This window comes from Perissodus microlepis, chromosome 23, assembly GCF_051167445.1.
Source record: "Perissodus microlepis isolate ML-2025 ecotype Zambia chromosome 23, ASM5116744v1, whole genome shotgun sequence".
NCBI classification, from domain to species: domain Eukaryota; kingdom Metazoa; phylum Chordata; class Actinopteri; order Cichliformes; family Cichlidae; genus Perissodus; species Perissodus microlepis.
The window spans coordinates 6344392-6367616 of NC_140482.1; the positions used below are offsets into that span (position 1 = coordinate 6344392).

At 43.2% G+C, this 23225-nt stretch overlaps 3 protein-coding genes across 5 annotated transcripts; all 3 read right to left on the bottom strand.

Moving 5' to 3' along the window:
* Nucleotides 1-431: 431 nt before the first annotated feature.
* On the bottom strand, nucleotides 432-3622 carry chst10 (carbohydrate sulfotransferase 10). Its single transcript, XM_084922027.1, has 6 exons — nucleotides 3492-3622; nucleotides 2970-3113; nucleotides 2759-2871; nucleotides 2443-2668; nucleotides 2225-2330; nucleotides 432-2012 (listed from the first exon to the last, which is right to left on the bottom strand). Exons 1-6 carry the CDS (start codon nucleotides 3595-3597, stop codon nucleotides 1460-1462), a joined length of 1248 nt encoding a protein of 415 aa, XP_084778153.1. The 5' UTR covers nucleotides 3598-3622; the 3' UTR covers nucleotides 432-1459.
* Nucleotides 3623-5506: 1884 nt separating this feature from the next.
* rpl31 (ribosomal protein L31) lies at nucleotides 5507-8587 on the bottom strand. Its single transcript, XM_084922028.1, has 5 exons — nucleotides 8464-8587; nucleotides 7909-8012; nucleotides 6574-6699; nucleotides 5681-5793; nucleotides 5507-5596 (listed from the first exon to the last, which is right to left on the bottom strand). The coding sequence occupies exons 2-5, from the start codon at nucleotides 8010-8012 to the stop codon at nucleotides 5565-5567; spliced, it is 375 nt and encodes a 124-aa protein (XP_084778154.1). The 5' UTR covers nucleotides 8464-8587; the 3' UTR covers nucleotides 5507-5564.
* A 3965-nt stretch (nucleotides 8588-12552) lies between these two features.
* zc3h13 (zinc finger CCCH-type containing 13) lies at nucleotides 12553-22903 on the bottom strand. 3 transcript variants are annotated; one of them, XM_084921900.1, is made up of 20 exons: nucleotides 22738-22903; nucleotides 21928-22104; nucleotides 21668-21771; nucleotides 21453-21567; nucleotides 21212-21323; nucleotides 20904-21070; nucleotides 20608-20756; nucleotides 20329-20529; nucleotides 20028-20189; nucleotides 19554-19897; nucleotides 18959-19417; nucleotides 18263-18511; nucleotides 17698-18181; nucleotides 17313-17509; nucleotides 15750-16985; nucleotides 14974-15633; nucleotides 14739-14882; nucleotides 14326-14526; nucleotides 13370-13533; nucleotides 12553-13266 (listed from the first exon to the last, which is right to left on the bottom strand). In XM_084921900.1, the coding sequence occupies exons 2-20, from the start codon at nucleotides 22093-22095 to the stop codon at nucleotides 13057-13059; spliced, it is 5526 nt and encodes a 1841-aa protein (XP_084778026.1). In that variant the 5' UTR covers nucleotides 22096-22104; nucleotides 22738-22903; the 3' UTR covers nucleotides 12553-13056. The 3 variants fall into 3 exon arrangements, with proteins under 3 accessions (XP_084778026.1, XP_084778025.1, XP_084778024.1); XM_084921899.1 differs by having other exon boundaries at nucleotides 20028-20195; nucleotides 22767-22902; XM_084921898.1 differs by having other exon boundaries at nucleotides 20028-20195; nucleotides 22738-22902.
* Between the last annotated feature and the right edge of the window lie 322 nt (nucleotides 22904-23225).

The following is a 23225-nucleotide window of genomic DNA, read 5'->3' on the forward strand; positions in this document are numbered from 1 at the left end:
GCACAGTGTGAGCTTGGATATTTGACACTGACGATGCAAACTCCTGTCCTTGCCCTGAGCCTCTTTGATGCTTGCATACAGCTATGAAGTATTTGTTTTGCCCTTAAAGCCCTCTGCTTAAATGTCAATTCAACAGACTGGTGTGCTGACATTTAAGTTCAAAGGGTTCAAGGAGGTTTGTGGCTTCTTTCACCAAGCACTCACTTTTAAATACACTGCTGCCCCCGCCCCCTGTGGATGTTTGACATTATTGCAGCGACATCAGCTACAGAGCAGGAGAGAAGATTCAGGGATGTAGCGAAGGAGGACATGAACAGGGTTGGTGAGATGGAGGGAGTGGATCAGCTTGTGGTGACCCCCCCCAAATAATCAGCTATTATAATAGTAAAATGAACACCTGAGCAATATTTAAGAAAACAAACACAGAAACACACAACTGACCAGCAAGTTTATTACAAGCCATGTCGTCTTTGTAACACAACCACCTGTCCAAAAGGTCACCCAGAGGTTGCAGAGACGCAGCAGTGTTTGTTTGTTTTTTACAACTGGGACACCTCTTGTGCCACTACTCGGCGGGTTAATAATATTATAAATAGCAACACGTAATAGAAATGTTGAATTCCAAAGACAAGTACATTTACATAGTACATTTCTAATTGAAAAAAATAGCCTTTTTAAAAATCCAGTGCCAGTTTCCTTCAACGACCCGAAAGCATTAACAGCTAAATATAGGTGTAGTGTAAAGGCTGAAAACTGGAGTAGTTGGCACAACACAGTCCAGGGCTTCATTTTGATTCCACATTATGATATGTGAAAAACCAAGTGTTTAAACAAAAAAGGTTTCAAAATGTAAAAAAGGAAATTCTGAAATCCACGAGAACACGACTGTCTCATCATTTGATTTATATTCACATCTTTGTGCTCCCAGACACACGCGGTCTACTGCGCCTGTATCTGGCATTACAGGAAGAGGTACTGAAAAGGACGCTGTCTGAAGCATATGGCAACATCCATTAATGAAACAGGCGATCCATACATAACAGCTACATTACAGGGTTTACCGTCCTGCATCCCTGGCATTACATATAAAAAAATTACAGAGAACAAATTAATCATAAATATTACAAACGTCTTCTCCACTTGATGTGTACCATACATTTGACCTTAATGCTGACGCTCCCCCTCAGCATCACCAATAAAAACCTAATAGAATCTGTGGTTATTCACTGCTCAGTGTCATTATGGCGACTTCTCACACCCCATCCTGCACCTACGTTTGCTCATCGGTTACATTTTCTATCTGCACAAACACGCTGTTAAACGTCTTAATATTAGGCAGCAGTTTGCATTCATGAGAAAGAACTGACTCTGTTAATTACAGTCCAACTCACTCCCAGCAAATCAAAGCTGGTTTATATATTTAAAAAACAAACATGTCTTTTAGTCGGTGTTAATTGCCTTAGTTCAGTAGAAAGTCTGGACTTGGGTAGCCGAACAGATGGAAATCGCCCTGATAGCGTGCGTAGAGGCGCCTGACGTCTCGCTTGCTGATGCCTGAGAAGTAGTGCTCCACCTTGGTCCTGTTATAGCGTGTGATGCCTGGAGGAATGGCAGGGTAGGTCACCAGTGTGTCGATGCCTGCTGCTTTGAGGATGTACGGGGCATCCTGTTCCAGCGTCTCGTGGTGGCCGACCACGCTGTAGTTTATTTTGCACGGCGCACACAGCTCTGCGTACGTCACCCAGTGGATGATGTGCTCGCCAAACTGCCGGTCCATACGCCTGTGGCCTTCCACATCGCCGAGGTAGCGAACAAAGTCTTCGAAGTGGAGACCGGAGGCGACGAGGTCGTTGTTGCGGTGAATCTTGCGATATTTCCATATAATGGCCGGAGCTATGTCGTGCTTGTACCACGGCTCGAAGCGGGGGTTCTTCACAAACTTGTCCTTGAATGCAGAGATCAGGCGCTCGAAGGGATCCCTCACAATGAAGAACTTGAAATAGGTGTCTAATCTGTTGAGGTACGAGGCAGATAAACGTTAGCGTAAGCCACAAACACTTGAACTTGCATTCCTTACATTCAAGACAGAAATTTATTGAAATCTATGTGCCAGCATCTTTCAGAAGAAGCAGCGCTGCTTCATTTTTGCTTTTTGATTTAAGGAAGTACGTTTGACTACTTCAACCAGATAAGTCCACATTTATCAATGTAACTACGAGCCCACCTGTGATTTATTTCCTGCTGAGTGAGGGACGACAAGCGAGGGAGGCCATTTTTCTCATGGTCATGAACAAGGTTTTCTGGGATCTCCTCCACAGTCTGGAAAGCCCCTGCAAATAATAATAATAATAACAACAACTCATCTAAATTAACTACTTCAACAAATAGGCATGAAGTTAAAAAGAACAGCACTGCTTTTACCTCCGTCCTGTCCATACTTACCATTGAGTACAATGAGGACCTTCTTCCACTGTGTATTACCCACTTTAGGCGTCTGGCAGAACAGGATCTTGTGTTTGTCACAGACAAAGATCCGGTCGAGGACAAATTTGCTGATGGAGACGTGTGTCAGATTTCTCAGGCTGCTGTTCTTACACACTGTCGAGAGCAGCTCGATTCGCTTCTGGGCGACTGACTGCCAATCTGCCACTGCGGGTACTGCTGTAGGCTGAGAAACATACACAACTTAGAGTTATGTAGAGGAGAGAAAACGCAAATGGCATGGATTAGTTATAATTAGCAATCAGCAAATAGTCACCTGATCTGATGACTTTGGAGATTGCTTTTCAGGGCTGGACATCCCAATGGGTTTGACCACCACCTTAGTGCCTGGTACTGTCCCACTCTGACTTCCAGCTCTCTCTCCGTAATCTAAAAAAAAAACACATAAATCAAATGGGACTGATCGCAATCAACCCTCCTGGGATTTCCCGCCTGTAGCTATCACCGTAACAGGTCCAGTGGCTTACCATCAACAGCTCTGAAGCTGATGAACTTGCTGAGAAACATCAGGATTAGCAGCACCCAGCCGCAAGCCCCGATGAGCAGCCAGTAGTGCCGCATCGCTTCGCACATCAGCCGACGGCCATGGAAACAGCGAGCGGCGCTCCCACCTGAGCACACACACACAGGTAATGGAGATAGGACTTGACTGGCGCTAAAACTAACCTGTTAAATCATATGTCTTAACGGTGAGCTATCCTACATAACGATTCAAGACAAGTGATAACTACACAGCTCAGGGCTAGCGACCGTGTACGGAGAAAAACTAACGGCAATGCTCTCAGCCTCTGTGTCAGCTCATTTAAATAGTGGTGCTTTCAGGCAGCTAGCTAACTGGTCAGCTAGCTAACCAGCTAGCCACATCTGTCCCTCCCAGACATGAAGCAGACAATTTAAATCGTGCTCGTTTGTTTTCTTGGCTAGACCAGTTTAAATCTCACCGCACAGACACACTCGGCCCAAAATCGAAAGCAGCCTCGTAGCTTTACCTTTTTGATAAGTTGTAGTTCTACTTCGCAGCTGCACAAACTCCAGAGAAACCGTTAGACGATCCCATAGAAACGTCTCCGCTGATGCGTCCAGTCCTCTCAACATCCAACTGCTGACAAAATAATGGAGCTCCCCTTAGCGGCAGCATGGCAGCGCTGCCATGATGATCTGACGTGAGCACACCCGAAACACCACATTTTAATTTATATAATGACGCGAGAACATAAACAAACTCTTATTAATATATATTTTTAGGTTAATTACATTATTTTCCCCCATTTTTATTTTGTCCATGCTCCATAGTTTCAGAACTACCTGTTATATCAAATATAGAGGAACAGGTCGTTGGAGATAGCAGAGATGAAGAGGCTACAGTTTACATTGGTAATGACCAGAATCAGAAGTGATTAATAGGGCTGGGTATCGTCACTGATTTCTAGAATCGATTCGATTCCGATTCACAAGGTCCCGAATCGACTCGATCCACGATTTGATTCGAATCGGGGAAATTTTGCCTCAGTCAGAAATATTATAATTCTGATCACTTATCAGTGCATATCTATATTTTTAATCTATAAAAAGAAAACAGACACTTGTGAGACTTTATCAAAGGTGTAAGCATCACAGCAGATTCCTCTGTGTCAAAGTAACTGAGGATAAAATACAGAAAAACATGAAGGCGGTTTTCCTGGTCTGGGTTTTTATAGCAGATGACCTTAAAAATATTGTGCAGTCAAAAACTAAGTGAAGCAGAGCAAAGTTACAGAGGTTTGATTGAAGACACAGCTAAGCATTTTGCATAATTTAAAAAGTTTATATTTGTTCAGTATTGAACAGCAGAAATGAGGCTTTCTTGTCGGAAGTAATAAGTAGGGGTGGGTTTTGATTATCGATTTAGAGAGCGAGAGCTCTACATGAAGTGTGATTTTATCGTGGTGGAAGCAAAACAGCAAAAGTAAGAGGAAATTCGTGACGATGTTTATGTGAAGCGTAGTTTGGATCGTCTTTGGCTGCTGGTTCAGGCAATATTGATTGTAGAGAGATAAAACCTGCAGCCACGATCCTTTCTGTGCGCATGTCCAAACAAAGGATGTTGAATGTGGAGCTGCCATGCAGGTGGAAAAGAGAAAGTGCACAGAGGTTCAGGAATGTAATGAAGGACATGAAGATAAGGTGAGATGGAGGCAGATAATCTGCTGTTGTGAACTCCAAAGGGAGCTGTCAAAAGAACCGTCCTCACGAGACAACTTGGGTTACTTTGTTGATATCTTTACATTTGGATTAAATCAAATATATTCCACTTCATCAAGCGGGTGGACTCCATTGTTCAAAGAAATTGAACACCTAATTCATTTTCCATTTAAATATCATAACAATATTCTTAATAAACACCACCCAGCACGCTCCAATAAATCCAGCTATTTTTTCCCCCTATAAACTATCAGCACTGTATTGTCATAGTGGTAGCGTTCAATGACCAATCAGGAGCTTTACAACCTAAAAAACCAAATAATAGTAAAGTAATTTTGCTTTGCTTGAAAACAGAGGGCATCAAATCCCAAAGACAGTTCTTACTTATACTTAATCTCCTAAGACCCAAACTATTTCATGGCATGCATTTTTAATTTCTTTGATTTTGGGGCATATTGGGACACTGATGAGTGTAAAAAACAAAGAATTGCCAGATTTATTTTTTTTAACCTGATTTTTGTTCCTGACAAAAATGAGATGCACATATGTATAATGTCCTCGTAAGTGGATATCAGGCCCTTGTAGAGCAAAATTTAGTATTCTGGTCTAGACAACCCAAAATCTGACGTCCACCTATGTGGACACCAAGTCCTAGGAGGTTAAAAACATCAAATTATAAATAGTTATATTAACAGGGGTAAAGATTCATTTAATTTTTACAAACTTTGACTGTTTTGCTAGCCTAAAATTATCATCGTTAATCCATAACAAATCTCAAATCAAACCTTCAGTTATGAGCAAAAAAGAAAAAACAAGAAAGAAATGCAAGAGGAAACACTAGATGTCCTTTTATTTCCATTTATTCGACTTGGAGACAACTTTTAGTTTTCATCAACATTGACTGTCTGCAGACCTGTGGGGAAAAGAGAGGACACGATTAAGAAAATGTCATCATTACTTCCACGGGTACCTGAGAGTGAGTGAGAAACATGCTTACCTTTGCATGTGGTGACAGGAACGTATGTGACCAGGGTGTACAGTTTGTTGGGGGAATCCTCGTCCTCGTTACGCTTCCTGGACAGCCGTACGCGTATCCTGTACGGGACGTTCCTGTGACACACACACGCACGCACACATAAGAACAACCAGGAAGCTAAATGATTAGCTGGGACATTACTAACTGCTACAATCACAGGATGTTGCCACTCTTATTTCTTGCAGTTTTAATTCCTGTGTAATCTTAAGCAATGCATCGAGATATTAAATGACAGCAAACCACAACACTGAAAAACACCTCCCCTCTCTTCTTCTGTTCATATGCTGAGAAACAGACTAGAAAACCTTCAGATATCCTACTTTCAGCACAGACAGAAATATGGTAAATTCGATTTTTCCCACATAGACGTAAGTGAATCACAAATAGTTGAAAGCAATGGAGCCATCAACAAGTTCTCCGACAATCTTGTATTTCTAAGCACAACTTTTGCTCTATGTCCAATAAATCTGTTGTGTGCACACAGAAGGCTGACCAACACCTCCACTAGTTCAACTAACCTGTAAAAAAAAAAAAAAAAAAAAAAAAGAATGACTGAAAAATGGCAACGGCACACCTGAGCATAGAATTTTAATTGAATATTTCTTACAGCTTTCTTTCTTCTTTTTTGTACAAACCTAACTTGTTAAAGCACACGCTGACATATAGCAGTTCCTAAAGTCACTCTGGTGACAGGAGCTTACTGACAGCCAGTATTGCACACTTTAACCCTTCATATAAATACGCAGGAAGGTAAAAAATGACTTTGAGGTAAGAATAAACACGGACGCAGTGCAAACCACCCATAAAAGCAAATAGGGTGAAGCTGCTGAAATCTGAAGGGGGCACCAGCTCACCTCACACCCTTACTCCACACTGCCTTGTTGAGACGAGTGTCAATGCGGACATCAGGAGTTCCCATTTCTTTCACTGCGAACTTGCGGATCTCCTTGATGGCGCGGGGAGCACGCTTCTTGAAGCTCCTGCAAATGAAAAAAGGGACAACTTTAATATGAATACAACAGAAAAGAGCCTGATTAGTATTTCTCAGCATGCCAACACTGGGTGAACAGCAGCACTGGGCGACAGATAACAGTCACTGACAAATTAAATGTATGTGACTTATTCCTATTAGACCTATTCTAGGTAAAATAATTTAAAAATGACCCAGACTGTCCAAGTGTTAGTGTGATTATTATTATTTTTTTAATGATTTTCATCAAACAAATCAGACACTTTAATTTGGAATTTGAAGATCCGTCTGTTCCCCTGATGTTATCTTCTGTACAGCACAAAATACTCAAATTCACCCAATCCTCATGTCCCCTTTTTCTTTGTGGCTGAAGGATCTGTCATTTCTCAGACAAGATTAACAGGTAAAGGGTATTTTGGTTTGTGGAAGTTTTTTTCAAAAATGAAATTCTTTCATTGATCATTTTCTCCCTTTCACTGTAGATTAGCACTTAGAAGCACTGTCTATTCACTGAACTACCTTTGTCTCTAGCTTTTTTATGTGTGCTGCTTTATTGTGTGCTCAGGAAAACAAGGGGACCTAATGTAATTTGAATTTCTATCGTTGAGCCTTCTGTCTTCTCTTATATAATACATTTCATGAATTACTAAAATGCTCCGATTTATGTAAAATAAGTTAAAGGACTGATTGCTTTTAGTGCATCCAAACAAAATGTGCTCATGTGCACAGCCATCTCACACAACAAAGCCACACTGCAGTCGCTTTAATATATTTTAATCTAATCTTCAATCGGTATTTAAACTGTTGTTAATAACTTACTGACCTTTCAAACATTATATCATTAACGATAAAAGTAATTTTGAGCCAGGAACAATATTCCTGTCACAAGACAGAAGCAGATCAGCCTTTTGGCAAAGTGATTTTTAGATATCCTCTGTTGATCTGGGTAAAAACTCTTGAGATTAAAAGTGTCTTTTTCAACAGATGTGACCAAGAGGGCTGCAGAAACTACAACAAATACAACATAACAGATCTATAAAGTTGTTTTCAGTGGCCCAAAAGGCCTGGCTTCATAAAAGAGTAAGGTAATTTCTTTATTTATTGTATGACCCCCTTCTTTAATGCAGCTTTATACAGCCTACCACCATAAGCAAATATTTTAAACATACAAACAGATATATCGGAAATCTTTTTTTGGCATAACACCAGCAGTACTTACACTCCATGGATGCGCTTGTGGACATTGATGGTGTACTCTCTGGTCACCACCTCGTTGATGGCTGAACGCCCCTTCTTTTTCTCTCCTTTCTTTGTTGGGGCCATCTAGAAAGAAGGGGAAAAAAGACACGCATACTTAAGTTTGAGTCCGCTTTCAACACAACTTAAGCTCGACACCCGAAGAAAAGCCTGACGCTAGCATACAGCTCGAGCTAGCGTTACTTACTCAAGCCAACATGTAGCTTAAATAAGAAAATAAATGATATAAACGTTAAAAGAATAACTGTAGTGCTGGTATTATGTTTGTGCTCTGAGTGACAAACACTCCAGCAGTGTGTGGAGAACATGGACAGCCATGCAGCTAGAAACCGCTCCGGTGCTTCTCCTTCGTCGCTTTAAAGAGTCTTTACAAACATTCAGCAAGATCAAAATGGTCACATAACAGCAGATACAGTACTAATAAACATTATTACACGATGGATGAACGTTTCTGTGGCTTTAATAGCACAGGATGGTGCTGGATTGTAAAATTATAGTTTCTGAAAAAATTACTCACCTCGGCTCTTAGCTGAGGCGGAAGTCGGAAGGACTGAGCTAAGGTGGAGGGTTGTGGGTAAAGGAAGCCGGTCCGTTTCGAATGAGGCCCGTTAACAACAAACGTAGAGCTAATGGTTCCTAGCATGAAAAATCCGTATAACTTTAAAGAAGTAGCTTTTATGGAAATTGTTGGCTGTAACATTTGTCTTCTGTCGAGTAATGACTAACAGTTCTTATTAAAGATATCTACGATTCGCATCATATTAGCAAAAGTATTAATCATTGATATGAATAGCTCCTTACTTATCACTGGAAACTCCATTGTAAGAGTCCTGTAACTTTGTCAGCTATTATTACAATACGTTTCTATTAGAACGCTTCTACACTTCAATCGGTCGTGTTTTGAGTGCATTTTAAGAAAATTTTAATACAACACGGTGTTCTTATAACATTCTAACTGTTCCTTACCACATTATCTCTCATACTTTTTCTGTCATCACTTTTGCCGGTAAATTATTATTTCACTCTCAACCTATTTGCACTACTGTTCACGTATGTATTAGCTACCATATAGTATTCCCGAGGTGGCTCAGGAAGTAGAGCCGGTGACCGGTCATTGCCTAATCAGAAGGTTGGTGGGTTGATCCCTGGCTGCTCCAGTCTGCATGCTTAAGTGCCCTTGGGTATTGAATTACGGGTTCTTCAAAACTGAAGTGTGAATTTAACACTGAAAGCACAGGTGTAGAAAATATATACGTGGATAACTATGACACACTGTGTTAAGTCCTTTCAGTGTTTAGTAGAAACGTGCAAGTATCAGTCGCTTTACCATTAATATTTGTTTGTAATCATACTCCCAACTGTTTCTTTCTGTATATATTCCTTGTATGTTGATAATTGCTGTTTTAAGTGTATACCTTTTATATAATTTTTGATGTTTGTGACTCTACACCAGTGTTGGTCAAGTTACTTGAAAAAAGTAATCAGTAACTAATTACTGATTACTTCCCCAAAAAAGTAATCCCGTTACTTTACTGATTACTTATTTTCAAAAATAATTAATTACTTAGTTACTTTTTAAAAACACGATTTACAACCTGAATAGGTGATAAAGCGATAGATCTTTCAGCCCAATTCTACTTTTTCTACAATCCATCATACAAAATGTAATCAAATGGAAAAGTCCCTTTTTAAAACTTCTTTTATTAGTTTTAATCTTTTAACTTTATGCATCAAGCAAAAATTTAATTATATGCAACATTCTCTGACTGGAAGAAATTTGTTTTAAACCTATTTAAACCTATTTTCTGCACATTCCAGCACATAAAATATATTTTTTTTGTGTGTTTACACTCAGTCTTTCAAATAGATGCAAGTAAAACACAGCAGAAAATAAATAAAGTCAAAGACTAGCGGTCCTTTTGCTCTATTTTCACCTGTAAAGCAGGAGTGGGGTAGGCGGAGGTTTACCCTGGTGCAGGTGTGCCACAGCGGTCAGTGGAAGAATCCGTGAGTTTCTCTGTGAATTTCCCATTACGTCATAGCGCACTCGATGCTTGCTTGGAAGTTTAGGGGGGTTTTTTTCGCTGTAAAAACAAGTTTTTTTTCCCACGCACAGCGGACACTAATGTTTTTGTCACTTTTTATGGAATCAAACTTAAAGTAAGGTCAGTACTTCCACGCTTTAAACGCTGCACGCTCATACTCTCTCCCGCAGTCGATCCATTGTTGATCTGCACACAGCTGTTGTCACGAACGTCGCACTTGCTTACGTCACTGTCATGAGACATTCTCGCAAAAAATCACGGTTTTAGTAACGCAGTAACGCAGCGTTCCTACGGGAAAGTAACGGTAATCTAATTACCGTTTTTGCAATAGTAATCCCTTACTTTACTCGTTACTTGAAAAAAGTAATCGGATTACAGTAACGCGTTACTGCCCATCTCTGCTCTACACACAGTTGCTGTTTTCATTGCACCAAGCAGGATGGCATCAGACTTTTCCTCTGTATGAACAAAGATTTTATGGCCTATCTTAGAACTCCACGTTGAAAAGGCTAAAATGCAATTTTAGCATCTAGAATCCAGTTTTTATTAGTCAAAGTTCGATTGTTATTAATAATTACTATCAGCAGTTGAACTGCTGTAGATACCTACTCTTCTTACATTTCAGGCATCCTAATTGAAACTTTAGTTAACATCCAAATTCTACTGATATGTCTACTTCTAACTTGTAAGAATCTCAGATATACTAGAAAGGTAAAAATAATTATTAAAATCACAGATGGTGACAAATATATTTAAATAACTTTAAAAAAATGTATATCTTTGTTTTCAGTATACATATTTTAAGTATATACTATATCAAACATGGTGTTATTTTGCACATGTAAAGAAATGTGAAATTAAACAAATTTTTCCACATAATTAAATTAAGAATGGTTGTAATCATTATTTTTTTCTACTAAAGGAATTGCTGTGCTTATAATTTAAAGATGTGTGTAATCACACAAAATGTCATGTCTACAAGTAAGAATATGTAATTTAACACAATCAAATTTTGACACAAATTTCTACAAAAATCATTACAAATGACAAAATCACTACTACTCATTCATGCCGATTACATTTTTAAAAGCCATATCATATCATACCTCTGTGAACATCAACTACAGTGTTGTCCTTGTAAACAGGACAATCGTAACCAGAAGGAAAATAAACTTTAATAGTATCATACACTGTTTGTAGTATAAAAATCTTTTCAGGTAATTAAGTCCTGAGTAGTGTATGTTTTTTCGAAGACAGTTTTGTTTTTTAATTTTTTTCATATTTTCCCGATATTAAGGCTTATCTACTTTTTAGTATGACACTGATAAAATACTAATGCATTAAAAAAAAAAGAAAAGAGTAGTCATAAGACTTCCTCTGTAGACACATATGGAGACAAACTCATAAACCTATCACCCATGAAGTGGTGGTAATTATATGCTAAACTCCAGAACTTACCTCAAAAATTTGTTTGCTTGAAGATTTCATCACGTTTGTCCTTATTTGTGAAAATGTCAATATTTATTTTACAGTAAAAAAAAAAATTACAGCATTGAACCAGATACCATTACTCGAATATTAGAGACAAGGACAAAAAAAAAAAAGTTTTCTGTAAAACCAGAGTCATGGTCAAACTGAAATATAATGGGAAACTGAGTTCGATGTCTCTGTGTCGATAAAATTACTGATACTGCTTTTCGGCCACTCCTGTTAGTTCTCGAAACTGACCCACATCGTGAACCACACATTATGTAGCAGATGGTGAATTGTTTCCTCAGTGGGACAGGATTTCATGAGGTAGTCCTTTCCTTAGTAAGTGGTCCCAATTTTGGAAACTTTTTATTTATTTTCGGTATTGTGTTATTGCCAATTTCGTTTTGGCAGAAATTTTCAGTGGAAGTCAAAATGTGAAAACTGGGTGTAGGACAGGCGCTGACCCCGAATGGGTGGAGAAGAGGAATCAGATTTCCTGTCATGGAGCTGGATTGGGTGGTGGATCGTGTTGAATCCAGAGCTTTAGGACAAAAGTACTTTGCCCCTTCCTAATCTTTTCAGTCCTTTAAAATTATCCCAGCACACACATAATGCAAATCTTGCGTTTTTTGTTAAGCAACTGTCTCCTGATACAACCACATTTTAAAGGTGCACCTTATCCATCTGTGCAAGACTACCGTGACCTTGTTTAGCCGACTGCATGACAGATTGAAAGTTCAGATTAATGGCTTGTTTTCAGTCATTATTTCCTAAGCAGTACACGGTCTTTTCCTACTGGGAGCGCTTTGGCTCCATCATGGATGATGTGGGCTTGTGAGAAGAAGAACTCCACTCGTTCATGTTCGTGACCTGGTGATCTGCACTCCCTTCAGTTCCTGTAAGAAAGACACTGCCAAACCATTTAAAAGAAACACAAAAAATAAAGCGTGTTTCCACAAACTAAAAGCTTTAACTAATTACATTCAGTGAAGGAATAGCTTGGCAGTGCTTTTTAGTGAGAAATGTTCTTTCAAGTTCCTGCAGGATGTTTCACTGTTGTGAGTCGATAAAATCTGCAGCCAATGCTATAGACTCGGATTCATGTATTATGGTGTAAACAAACAAACAAAAAAACCAGAACAATATTAAGTGTCCCATTACGTCATGGCTGAACAGTCGTTTCATACAAACCAAAAGACCAGTTACAAAAAAAAAATTTAAAAAATAATCAACATCTAACCATTTTAATGCACAGTTGTACTAACCAATGCACGACATAGGAAACAAATCTTTGTCAGGCAGGTGAAACTGATCGTTAAAAATCTGCTCTAAAACACTGTAAATCCACAAAAACATGAAGTCATTTTAGGCGTTTTAGATTTCTCATACATGGATAGTTGCACCCCTCCATAGGCTAGTTATCAGTCTATGGAACACATGAAAAACAAATAACTGAAAGAGTCATAACATTGCCGTTTTCCCTCTCGTGACTAAACAGGCTATGAATATAACGAAATGAGACAGCGAGAAACAGAGTTAGGAGTGAGAGGAAGTAAAGGCCTAGAAGCATTCACCTCTGATGTGTTTTACTCTCAGGACACACAGACCTCAGGCTGTGCTGTGCTGAGCTTACTACTACTACCACTACCAGCTTCAGTAATTTCAGCTGCTGGTGCCGACCCACTGTCCGACCTTTCCGGGACTGATGCCTGGCCAGCCATGGTCCTTCTGAAGAGACGCATGCTCATCTGCAGGAGTTCATTGTCCACCACAGGTGTGGTGGGGTCATGCTTGGATAGACCCTGAGAAAAAATAGTTAAGAGTTAAGAGATTTAAGCACATTCATTTAAGATTGAGATCAACATATTGTTTATTAATTTAGGTCTGTAACTGGAGAGCACATACCTTTTCGTTTTTCAACAGTTGCCGGCGGATGGCGAAGTCCCTGCGAGCACACAGGGCCTTGCAGCACGGCCCCAGATTTCTCAATAAACCTGCCCTCTCCACCCGCCTGTTCAGAGCTGCCATATTCAAGGCTCCCAGGTCATGCTCAAAGAGCTTGTCAGCATCTACCAAGATGATGACAACAGAGGTTTAATTTGATGGATCAACAGGAATTTAAAAAAAAAGAAGCGTTCAGCTTTATTTCTTCTGGAAGAGGTTGTGAAACTTTGTAAAAGGAGCCTGATCCGGGTCAAGGAGTCAGACAAGCTCTGATCAATGACGCGCTGAACTGTTGGTAGTGCTGCTGTTAGCCAGCATGAGTGAAACTGTCTTTGAAGTGGATGTAACTTTGTTACAGTTAGTGAATAAACTCTCATACAATGTGAAAATGTAACCAAACTGTGAGGTGTGAATTTTAGGCCACTCGAACCTAACATTAGCTGCCACAATGTTCTTGTCCAGTTAACCAGCTTATATCATCTGTCCAGAGACGGAGAGGGTCCCATGTCTAATCTGCTGACAATAACTGCAACAATATCTGGAACACATATGCACATTTAATCACGTTGTCATGTGTTGGACCCCGGCTTCAGTTCGGGAGATGACGCTTGAGGAGAGGAGGAAGGGAATGCCAGTTTATTAAGTTGCCGGTGGTGTTATTCATTTCCTCTTCATTTTGGTTTATTTGGTGACGGGAAACCCTTCTCTTAATGATAAACATAGGCATGCCACTTCATATTTTCAGTCTAGAGGTACAGACATGAATTTAAATGTCCCCTCCACAGTATCCAAAAGCCTACGACTTTTCTTCTCTGGCCGATCTCCAACCACATACGTATTCTGCAGAAAATTGTTTTTTCCTTTAATGAGATTTGACTGTTAACTCAATACATCCAGTTTTTATGTCCCCAACTCACCTTTGGGATCGTCCAGCTCAGACTTGCACACTTCTTTGACTTGTTCCAGAAGTTCTGGGCCAGCAAGTCTCTTGGATATGCCTGCCCTAAGAAGCACTGCCCCTGGGGTGAAGCGGAGCAAGGCTGCCCCCGCTGCCCGCGGTTCCTGTTTCTGTTTGGGCATCAGGCTGGACCAGTCCACATCTATCACATCCAGAGGACCTGTCGGCACACGACAAAGGCAGAGGCTTCATTTGTTAAAGATCACCAGAGAAAATTTCAACTGAATACTTTGCATTTTCTCAATTTCTATTAATTGTAGAGTTGATGAACTTCAAGACAATCAAATAAAAATAAAGAAATAAAGAGGGGAGAGAAACTGACGACACACTTTCATGCGTGTATATATTATCCACAGAATGTCTTTATTGTACCTGTGATTTTCTCTTCTTCTTGCTGATCTTCTTTTTTCTGGCTGTCAGCCAGAATTTCATCCAGCTCATCATCGCTGATCGGTTCGTACTCCTCGCCAACAGATGCCATAGACTGGACATCGTCTTCCTTCCCATCATCGTCTCCTAAAACCACCACACACAGTTTTCTTAAAATCCTTGTAGGAAAAACAAGAAATGAAAACAAAAACATTTATGCACGTTTTTATCTTCTTACCATCGATGCTGTCTGCCTTCTCCACCTCCCGTTGATCTCCAGTTAGATGGGGACTGTTGCTCGGTTTCTCGGGCTCTGGAGGACTGAAAGCTTCTCTGGGCAGCATAGGCTCGTAATCCATCCTGTCTTGTCTCATCATGTCTCCTCGCAAGTCTCCTCTGATGTCCCCTCGTACTGGAGCCCTGGGGTCCCCGTGGGGCGTGATATCCATCATCATCAACCTTTCCCTCTCTCGGTCAACACCTCGGTCACCTCGACTGTCTCTCTCCCGTTCTCTCTCCCTTTCCCGTTCCCGTTCATGCTGCTGGATGAGTCCTTCGGGGAGTAAGCGTTCCCTGTCCCGGATGTCCCGCTCCCTAAGGAGAGGTTCGCGACCAGGACGCATCAGCAGGGGCTCCCGCCCCCGGCTTGGCCATTCAGGCTCCCATTCTCTTGATGGTGGTTGTTGTAGTTGCTGTTGAAGAAGCAGAGGCTGCTGCTGTTGCTGCTGAGGTCGGAGGTCCTTGCGTTCTCTCTCCCTCTCTCTTTCCCTCTCCCGTTCAAACGGCTCCCTTTCCCTTTCTCGTTCTCGACTGTCGTAGGAGCCGGCACGGGACCTGGCCTGCCTCTCAGAATCAGGAGAGCTGCGTCGGGAGCTGTGGCTGCGAGAATCCTGCCGGTCTAAATTAAAAAATAAATCAATAAATAAATCAACATAGGTCAAATTCAGAGGGATCCTGGTAGTACAGGATGTGTGCAATTCTGTGTCACGTTCAGGATTCAGGTGAGGCTTTTACCTGATGAGGTGCTACGACTGGGCTCTCCTCTCCTCAGCTGATCAATCCGGGACTTCCTCTCAGAGCACGGAGGGTCATTCGCCGCCGGCCTCTCGCGGTCTCGCTCCCTCTCCCGTTCTCTCTCTCGCTCCCGCTCTCTTTCCCGGTCCCGAGAGTTGGTGCCTTGAAGTATGCCCCGGCGCGATCGTGGGCCCTGGGGATCTTCTCTGTGGGCTGACTCGTTGGAGGGTGAACGCAGGCGTCGAGACGATGTCCGACTCTGGTTGCTCCCCATGCTGCTGCTGCGCGTCTGCTCTGGTGGGGGTTTGCGGAGCAGCGGTTGGGACATCAGAGGCTGCGGAGGCAAAGTCTGCAGCAGCATTGGAGGATCCTGGGAGAGCAGAGGTGCAATGGGTGGTGGATTACCCCGGCCCATCCTGGGGCCTCCACCTCTCCTGAGAGGTTCAGCAGGAGCCCTATCAGCAGAAACCAAAGGAGCAAGTGTTTCCAGCGAGCCTCCCCGGTCTGTCACCTCCTCATCTGACCAGTCACTGAAATTGTCCATTTTGGAGAGAGGAGAGCGCTCTGTATTCCCTCCAGCGCCTCGCTGATCAGGTCTCATTGAGGGCGGCGGTGTCCGAGGACCCCTCTTCCTCTTACTGTGTGGCAGGTAGGTTGAAGTTTCCTCCTCGGATGCTTCAGACTCCGCCCCTCGCGATCGCTTCCTCTTTCGCTCTAGAGCTTTCTTCTTTGCCCCTTTCCTGGGAGAATGTAAGGGTGGAGGCACGTCTGCAGAAACCCCAGATGGGGGCTCGGGGTTGAATCGGTCCCCTGCAGCAGCCAGGGCGCTGCCAGCGACAGTCTCTTCGTCTTTGCGACCCTTCTTCAAGCCCTTCCTCTGTGACTTTGTCTTCTTTTTCCCCTCCTCATGCAACTGGGAACCACTGGTCTCTCTGTCTTCAGTGGCAGCGGCAAGGGGTAGATGCGGAGGTGGTGTAGGATCTCTGCCTCTGGTACGCAAGTCAGAAGGCGCGTCTGAGAGGTGCTCTCCACGCCTGTCGGCCCCTCTGCTTCGTTCCCCACGAGGCTCCAGGTCCTCATGGCGACCGCGTGCTTCCCTTTTGTCCCCGACTACCCTGCGGTCCTCATCCTTCCAGTGAGTGGGCTTGTCATCGGATGCGGCAGTTCTCGGCGGCGATCGTAACAGCGGCTCCTGGGGCCGTACCACCTGGCTCAGCAGACGATGCTTGTCCCCATCTGTGTGTCACATAAACATGTTCAGCACTTTTAAAGCATTGGAGTCAAGTACAGAAGTTTTTCCTTGGAGGTATTGGCTGAAAATGCAGTGAAAGGAAAATCTAACCTAAAGGAGCCCTTTGACATGAAAGCTCTTTCATTTTCTTTTCACTTAACCAATTTGGAGTGACAGCCAATGACACCAAAGCACCAGCACATTTTACAAAGAGAAATGAAACTTAAAAGTGTTTACACAGAGCACACACGTTTACAGAAGGATGTGTATCATGAGAAAAGTGCAACCCCCATTAAAATATAAGTGTGTCCTTTCAAAAAGAATTTCCCTACTGTCAGATGGAGGCAGACACACTGGGCTGGGGAGGAGGGGCTGAGGGTGGAGCTTGGCCTGCCCTCGGCCAATCGGGCGCTCACTTTTATCTTCGGCACTATTGTAGTCGTCGCTGTCTGCTGGACTGAGGTCCAGTGTCGTTCGCTTAGGAGAGGATCGGGGACTCTGGCTGCTATCCATCCTGGGCCTCTTACGACTAGAAGGAGAGGACATTATAATAAACGCAGATCAGTATTTGGAGATTAGCACGATAATGGCTAAATAAAACTAAATCTGAACATTCAGGAAACTTTACTTTGTAAATAATTGCTGGATTATGTGCGGATGACTATTTATTTCATGTAGAAAGTCGCACAAATACACGGATTAAAAACTGACACATGCCTCAACTTGCGATCGTCCCGGCTGTCTCGAACCGGCCGTTCATCCCTGGCGTCGTCTCTCCTCTCCCGCCTCTCCTCCCTTCCCCTCTCACGGGCCTCCCATTCCCGCAGTCTCTCCCGCTCGCGCTGTTCTCTCTCCCGTTCTCTCTCTTTCCTCTCCCTCTCTCTCTCCCGCTCCTCGCGCTCCCTTTCCCTCTCTCGCTCTCGCTCCCTCTCCCTTTCTCGCTCTCGTTCTCTCTCCCTGGCCCGCTCCCGCTCCCTCTCCGCCTCCCTCTCCTTCTCCCGTTCCTTTTCCCTCTCTCTCTCCCGCTCTCTCTCCTTCTCTTTCTCTCTCTCCCGTTCCCTCTCTCGCTCCCTCTCCCGTTCGCGAGTCCTGTCGTCTCTCCTGTCTTCAGCTCTCTCAGTCCTGCGCTCGTCCCTCCTCTCGTCCCTCTCAGACTCCTCCAGCCTCCCCTGGTGTCTGCTTGGAGAAGCTGCCCTTTGGTCTGTTAAACAGAGAAACCAGCCATGAATAACTACACACTTACTTTAACAAAGGAAATCATGTGTGGGCTTCTAATCCTCACCTCTTTCTCGGTTGTCTCTGCGATCCCGCTCTCCATGTCCTCCTCTCCTGTCATACGAGGGGTCTCTGGTCTGCTCCCCTCTTCTCTCACACTCGTAGCGATCTCGCTCTGACACCCTGTCAGAGCTTCTTTCATTGGCACTGCGATCTGTGCTCCTCTCCACACTCCGTTCACGAACGGCACTGCTCCGCGATTCCCAGTTGTCATGGCTGCTTTCCAGTTGGGAACCCCGAGAGTTTCTGTTGGAGCCTAACAGAAGGAAAAATGAGAAAATGGGTTGACATATATTTCAAGACAGTCACCCAAAAAGACTAAAAGGGAAAACAATTACCATCAAATTTGGGATACAGTGAAGATTTTAGCTAGCATTTCTGCTTTTCCTTTGCGTAAAAAAGATTTCTGCAGATCCTTTCAATCTTTTATTGATCATGGGAAGCAGAAATCTCCAGTCTTTTACTCTGAAAATTTTGAGCAATTTATCACGCAGTCTTTTTACCAGCAGAGCAATCAGCCAATCATCTTTTCACTCTCAATTATTTTGTTAATTTCCCTCATTAGATATGAGATGTTCCAGCAGCTTATTATCAAAATGTCTCGTCTTTTGTTGCCGCACACACACTCTCAAAACTCACAGCAGTATTCCAAATTCATACTTTAAAAAGACTGAAAATAATCACTTTGCTTTTATTTACTTGCCTTTCTCAGGTATGTCATTAGCGCGTCCTCTACCTCGGCCATTCCTATCAGCTCTGTCCGTCCTGCTCTCAGTCCTTGCTTCTCCTCTGCCTCCATCGTCACGTCCATGCCCTCTCCCGTAGCTCCTGTCATCCTGAGTCAGGTCCTCCTTCCTGTGTGCATCAATCCTCTCCCTCTCTCTGTCTCTTTCCTTTTCTCGCTCCCTCTCCTTTTCCCGGTCCTTCTCTCGCTCCCGTTCGCGGTCTCGACTGGAGCAGGTCTCCACCCTGCTCTCTCTCAAGTCCTTCACATCCCTGCTATCACGAGAATCTCGAGTTGGTTCCCTTCCTCGGTCACGAGCGTCCCGTCGGTCACGAGCATCTCGGGCGTCCCGGTCGTCACGGGCATCCCGGGAGATCTGTTCAGAGTCATAGTCCCGGTCGTCACGGATGCTGTCCTTCTCTCGTTTGCTGTGACTATCTGTGTGGAGAAAAGACAAATAGCTTAATAGCAGATAAATGTACATTTTTTTAATTGACAGCCTATATTTTAAAGCAAGGCTCCAATCAGCCAACAGACTGAGAAATAGAAATCCAGTAATGGAAGATGAAGATACCATCTCTGCGCTCATGTCTGCGGTCCTGGATGGGAGGACTCCTCTCTCTATCGCCACGACTCCTCTCGCGGCCCCTGGAGTGGCGCCGGCTGGGGCTCAACCTGTCAGACCGCCGATGGGGTGACGAGGTGTCATGAGAAGCAGGAGGCGAACGAGAGCGCCGGGAGCTCTGAGGTGAGGAGGCGGAGGCCTGAGCGGTGGCGCTTCTGTGGTAGATGGGGGAAGAAGAACGACGGCGTCGAGGAGAGGGAGAGTGCCGCTGGGCAGAGGAACCCGAGTGGGACGAAGGCGAGCGGTGACGGGGAGGAGTGGGGCTGCGTTGGTGGCGTGGAGGAGAAGGAGACCTGCAGTGACAAAAGGTTATTTCCTCTTGGCTGTCATGACCAAATATTTACCCAACTGTGAAGAAAGAAGTACAGGTGAGTGATCCTGCAATGTCTACAGCCCTGGAAAAAAAGGTTTCTGTGTGCTCACCTGTGAGGAGGGGATGCCAAGATAGAAGCCTTATGGGAGGAAGCTTTAGGAGAGGAAGATTTCTTCCTGGCTGAGGGCGACGCACCCCTGGAGGGAGATGACACGCTACCAGAACGCTCCTCTGATGTCACAGACCTCTTGGCCTTGTGGGAACTGTCAGATCTGTCCCTTCAAACAAAAAGGCGACATTATAAAGAGCGAGCACTGGAAGTTGAAAAGGATAACTCAGGATAACTGTGAATATGACTCAACGAATTAAAAACATATACACGCTGCAGGATGCACTAAGTCCCCACATTACCTGCGTTTTTCCTTCTTCTCTTTGTGTTTTTCTGCATCTCGTCCACGATCTTTACCCTCCTTCTGCTTCTCGTCAGACTTCTCCTTATTTTTGTGCTTGCCTTTATGTTTTTTCCCGACCACGGGCAGGTCCAGAGGGACCGGTGGAGGGGGACTGGGGGTACGGGGCCCTTTCTTCTTGCTGTGGCTTCCTTTCGAAGACCTGGTTAAAGAATGATGGAAGATATTTATCAGAACCTCATCAAATCTGTAGGTCTCATATTTTGTTTTTCTTCCCTACCTGGTAGTTTCTAAAACAGGTGAGGATACTGATGCCTTCTTTTCTTTCTTCCCCGAGCCCAGCCCTTTGTTTCCCCGTTTATGTTTTGGCGAGCCACTGGACTTTCTGGATGAGGGTGAATCTTTGGAGCTTAACTGCTCAGGGGAAGCCTGAAGGACAAATGTGACAGATCGTGCTAAAATTCAGACGACAACCACCCCTGCAGACAGCTACTTCAACGGAGGAAGTGAGCTGTGCTAATACTTTTGAAATCCAGAGGTCACGTATTGAAATAATAAAAGCATCTCATCGCTTACCTTTGGCAAGGCTGTGGTTCTGGCTTTCGTCGGAGTTTCATCTTTCTTGATGACAATTTCTTCTCTCTTCTCCAAGTTTTCCTGCTCTAATTTCATTAGTTCACGCTGAATCTTTTGACGCTTCATCTCTAGGGATAGCTCATAGTCGTAATCACCGATATCAGAGTCTGAAAATTAATGGAAAAACCCCCAAAACAAAACAATAAAATTGGAATGGAGAAGAGCGTTTCAATCCACAACATCAAAATGGTATTTACAAATAAATGTGTCAATTTCCCTTTAAACGTCATCAAAACAAAACACCGAACCTTCACGATTGGTTTCCCACTCTGTGGGTTCTTCTTCACTGCCTGGGGTACGCTCCTTTGTTATCTTTATATCTTCCTTCTCTCTGTGTCGGCCTCTGGAGGACTCTCTCTGCTACAGTAGCACACACAAACAAACCGTTGTGCACCATGTACTAAAATTTCCAAAATGATTTCAAATAGAAACTAGATTCTTCATTCAGAAATGCATTATTATCAAAGACCAAAAGAGCAGAGGACTCACTCTTACTGTGGGGGACGAGGGCTCATCTAGGTCTCGTTTCAGGTTTTCTGCTTCAACATCCTGTCTTTTATTTTTCATCCTCTCCCGCAGATCACCTGTGGGCCTCTCGGTTGACCTGTTTCATTAACGCAGAGATTAGAAAAACACATGCACAAAGGTCGATTTGATTTTAAAAGCAACACTCAATACAAATTCAATAACCGCAGCCATCTTACCGGCTAAAGCTAAATCCTTTGCCTCGTGGCTGAGTTCCATGTGTGTAGCGACAAGTGTTGCCGTAACTGCAATTCCCAGTCTTCAGCCAATTTCTACAGTGACTCTAAAAAAAAGAAAAACAACAACAAAGAAACAAAATACAGATGAGCCAGGCCAAAGAAGAAACAGAGCACTGCGCCATATTCATTCAAAGACACAGAGACTTGGAGATTTCCTCCTGGAGGGGGAAAACCCTCTCTGACCTCTGGGTTATACATACATCAGCAGCATTACTCCCAGTGCTGGGTCCAAGCCTTTCAAACACACTTGGCCTGCGGGACGGAGCAGCGGGGTTGGTGCTGCTGCTGGTTGTGGTGCTGCTGCTGCTGCTGCTGTCAGATATGGTTTTTGAATTTTCCACTGTTACCTTCCGCCTGATCTTGGACATTCTGCAGGACTGCAAATATGACAAACAACGCTCAGTGAACTCTCTTTAATCATCTGCATGTTTACAACTTGGCACTTTAGAAAAAAAAATGACTTAAAAAGAAAACAAAACAAAAAAACAAAGGAAGTCTGGCAGGAAACTTTCTTTGCAGTGCGATTCCCTCAAACTCCCTGAATTAATTCATTCCCTACAACCGATCTTAAACTGCAACCGAAAACCCATTTCTCACTGTTACTGTTGCAACCGTTTGATAATCACATGGCCTTCCCGGATGCTTTAGTACTCCTGTGCATAATGGAGCATCCAAAACATAAACACATGCAAATATCTGCCGTCAGTGCAGCTGCTCTGCGCTAACTTATAGCGAGCAACAACGCATGCTACCTTTAAGTAAGCTGAAGTTCCCCGTTAACTACAAGAACTGAGTTCTGTTTACCATCTTTAACTAACCAGGATGCTTCTGAAATTCAAAAAGCGTCGTAGATTAACAGTAATTATTCTGCATATCTCATACTAGAATAAAACAAGCGAATGCAGGCTAATGCTAAAGTTAACTGTGTCATGTTTTATCTCAGCGCGGGGCCTATCTTAGCCTGCTCCAGTAGCCTGCATGCTAATCTGTAAATGAAAACACGGTCTCACCCAAGATATTTTTTCGGTGTCACACCTACTTTAATCAGGCTGGCGGATTTAGCACTTGTAAAAAAAATTACAAGGCTTATTCTTTAAAAGCAAAGGCAGAAACTGCCCTGGGTGCCTTCATATTGGCGGAGAGTGCGCGTCATAAGTCCTTCTTCTTTTGTGGTTTGTGAATGAGGAACTCGACCTCCGCGGCGATGCATTTACCGCCACCGCCTGTTCATGTGTACAGCTTTTAATTATATTTTTCCCCAGTTCATCTGCGGTGGCTTACACACATACACACAAGATATAAATCTTGAAAGATGGCCCATTGAGACCTAGCTAGCAAAGATTAGAACTCGGGAAAACTTGTTTCGTAAATGTAGCAGAAAAAACATTATATTTCAATACTGGCTTATTGATGCCGAAGCTTTTCAACTCAGTCATCTCTGGTGACATCTGGTGGCCAAAAATATGAAGAACATGTTGAATTTACAAATGAAAGTGTA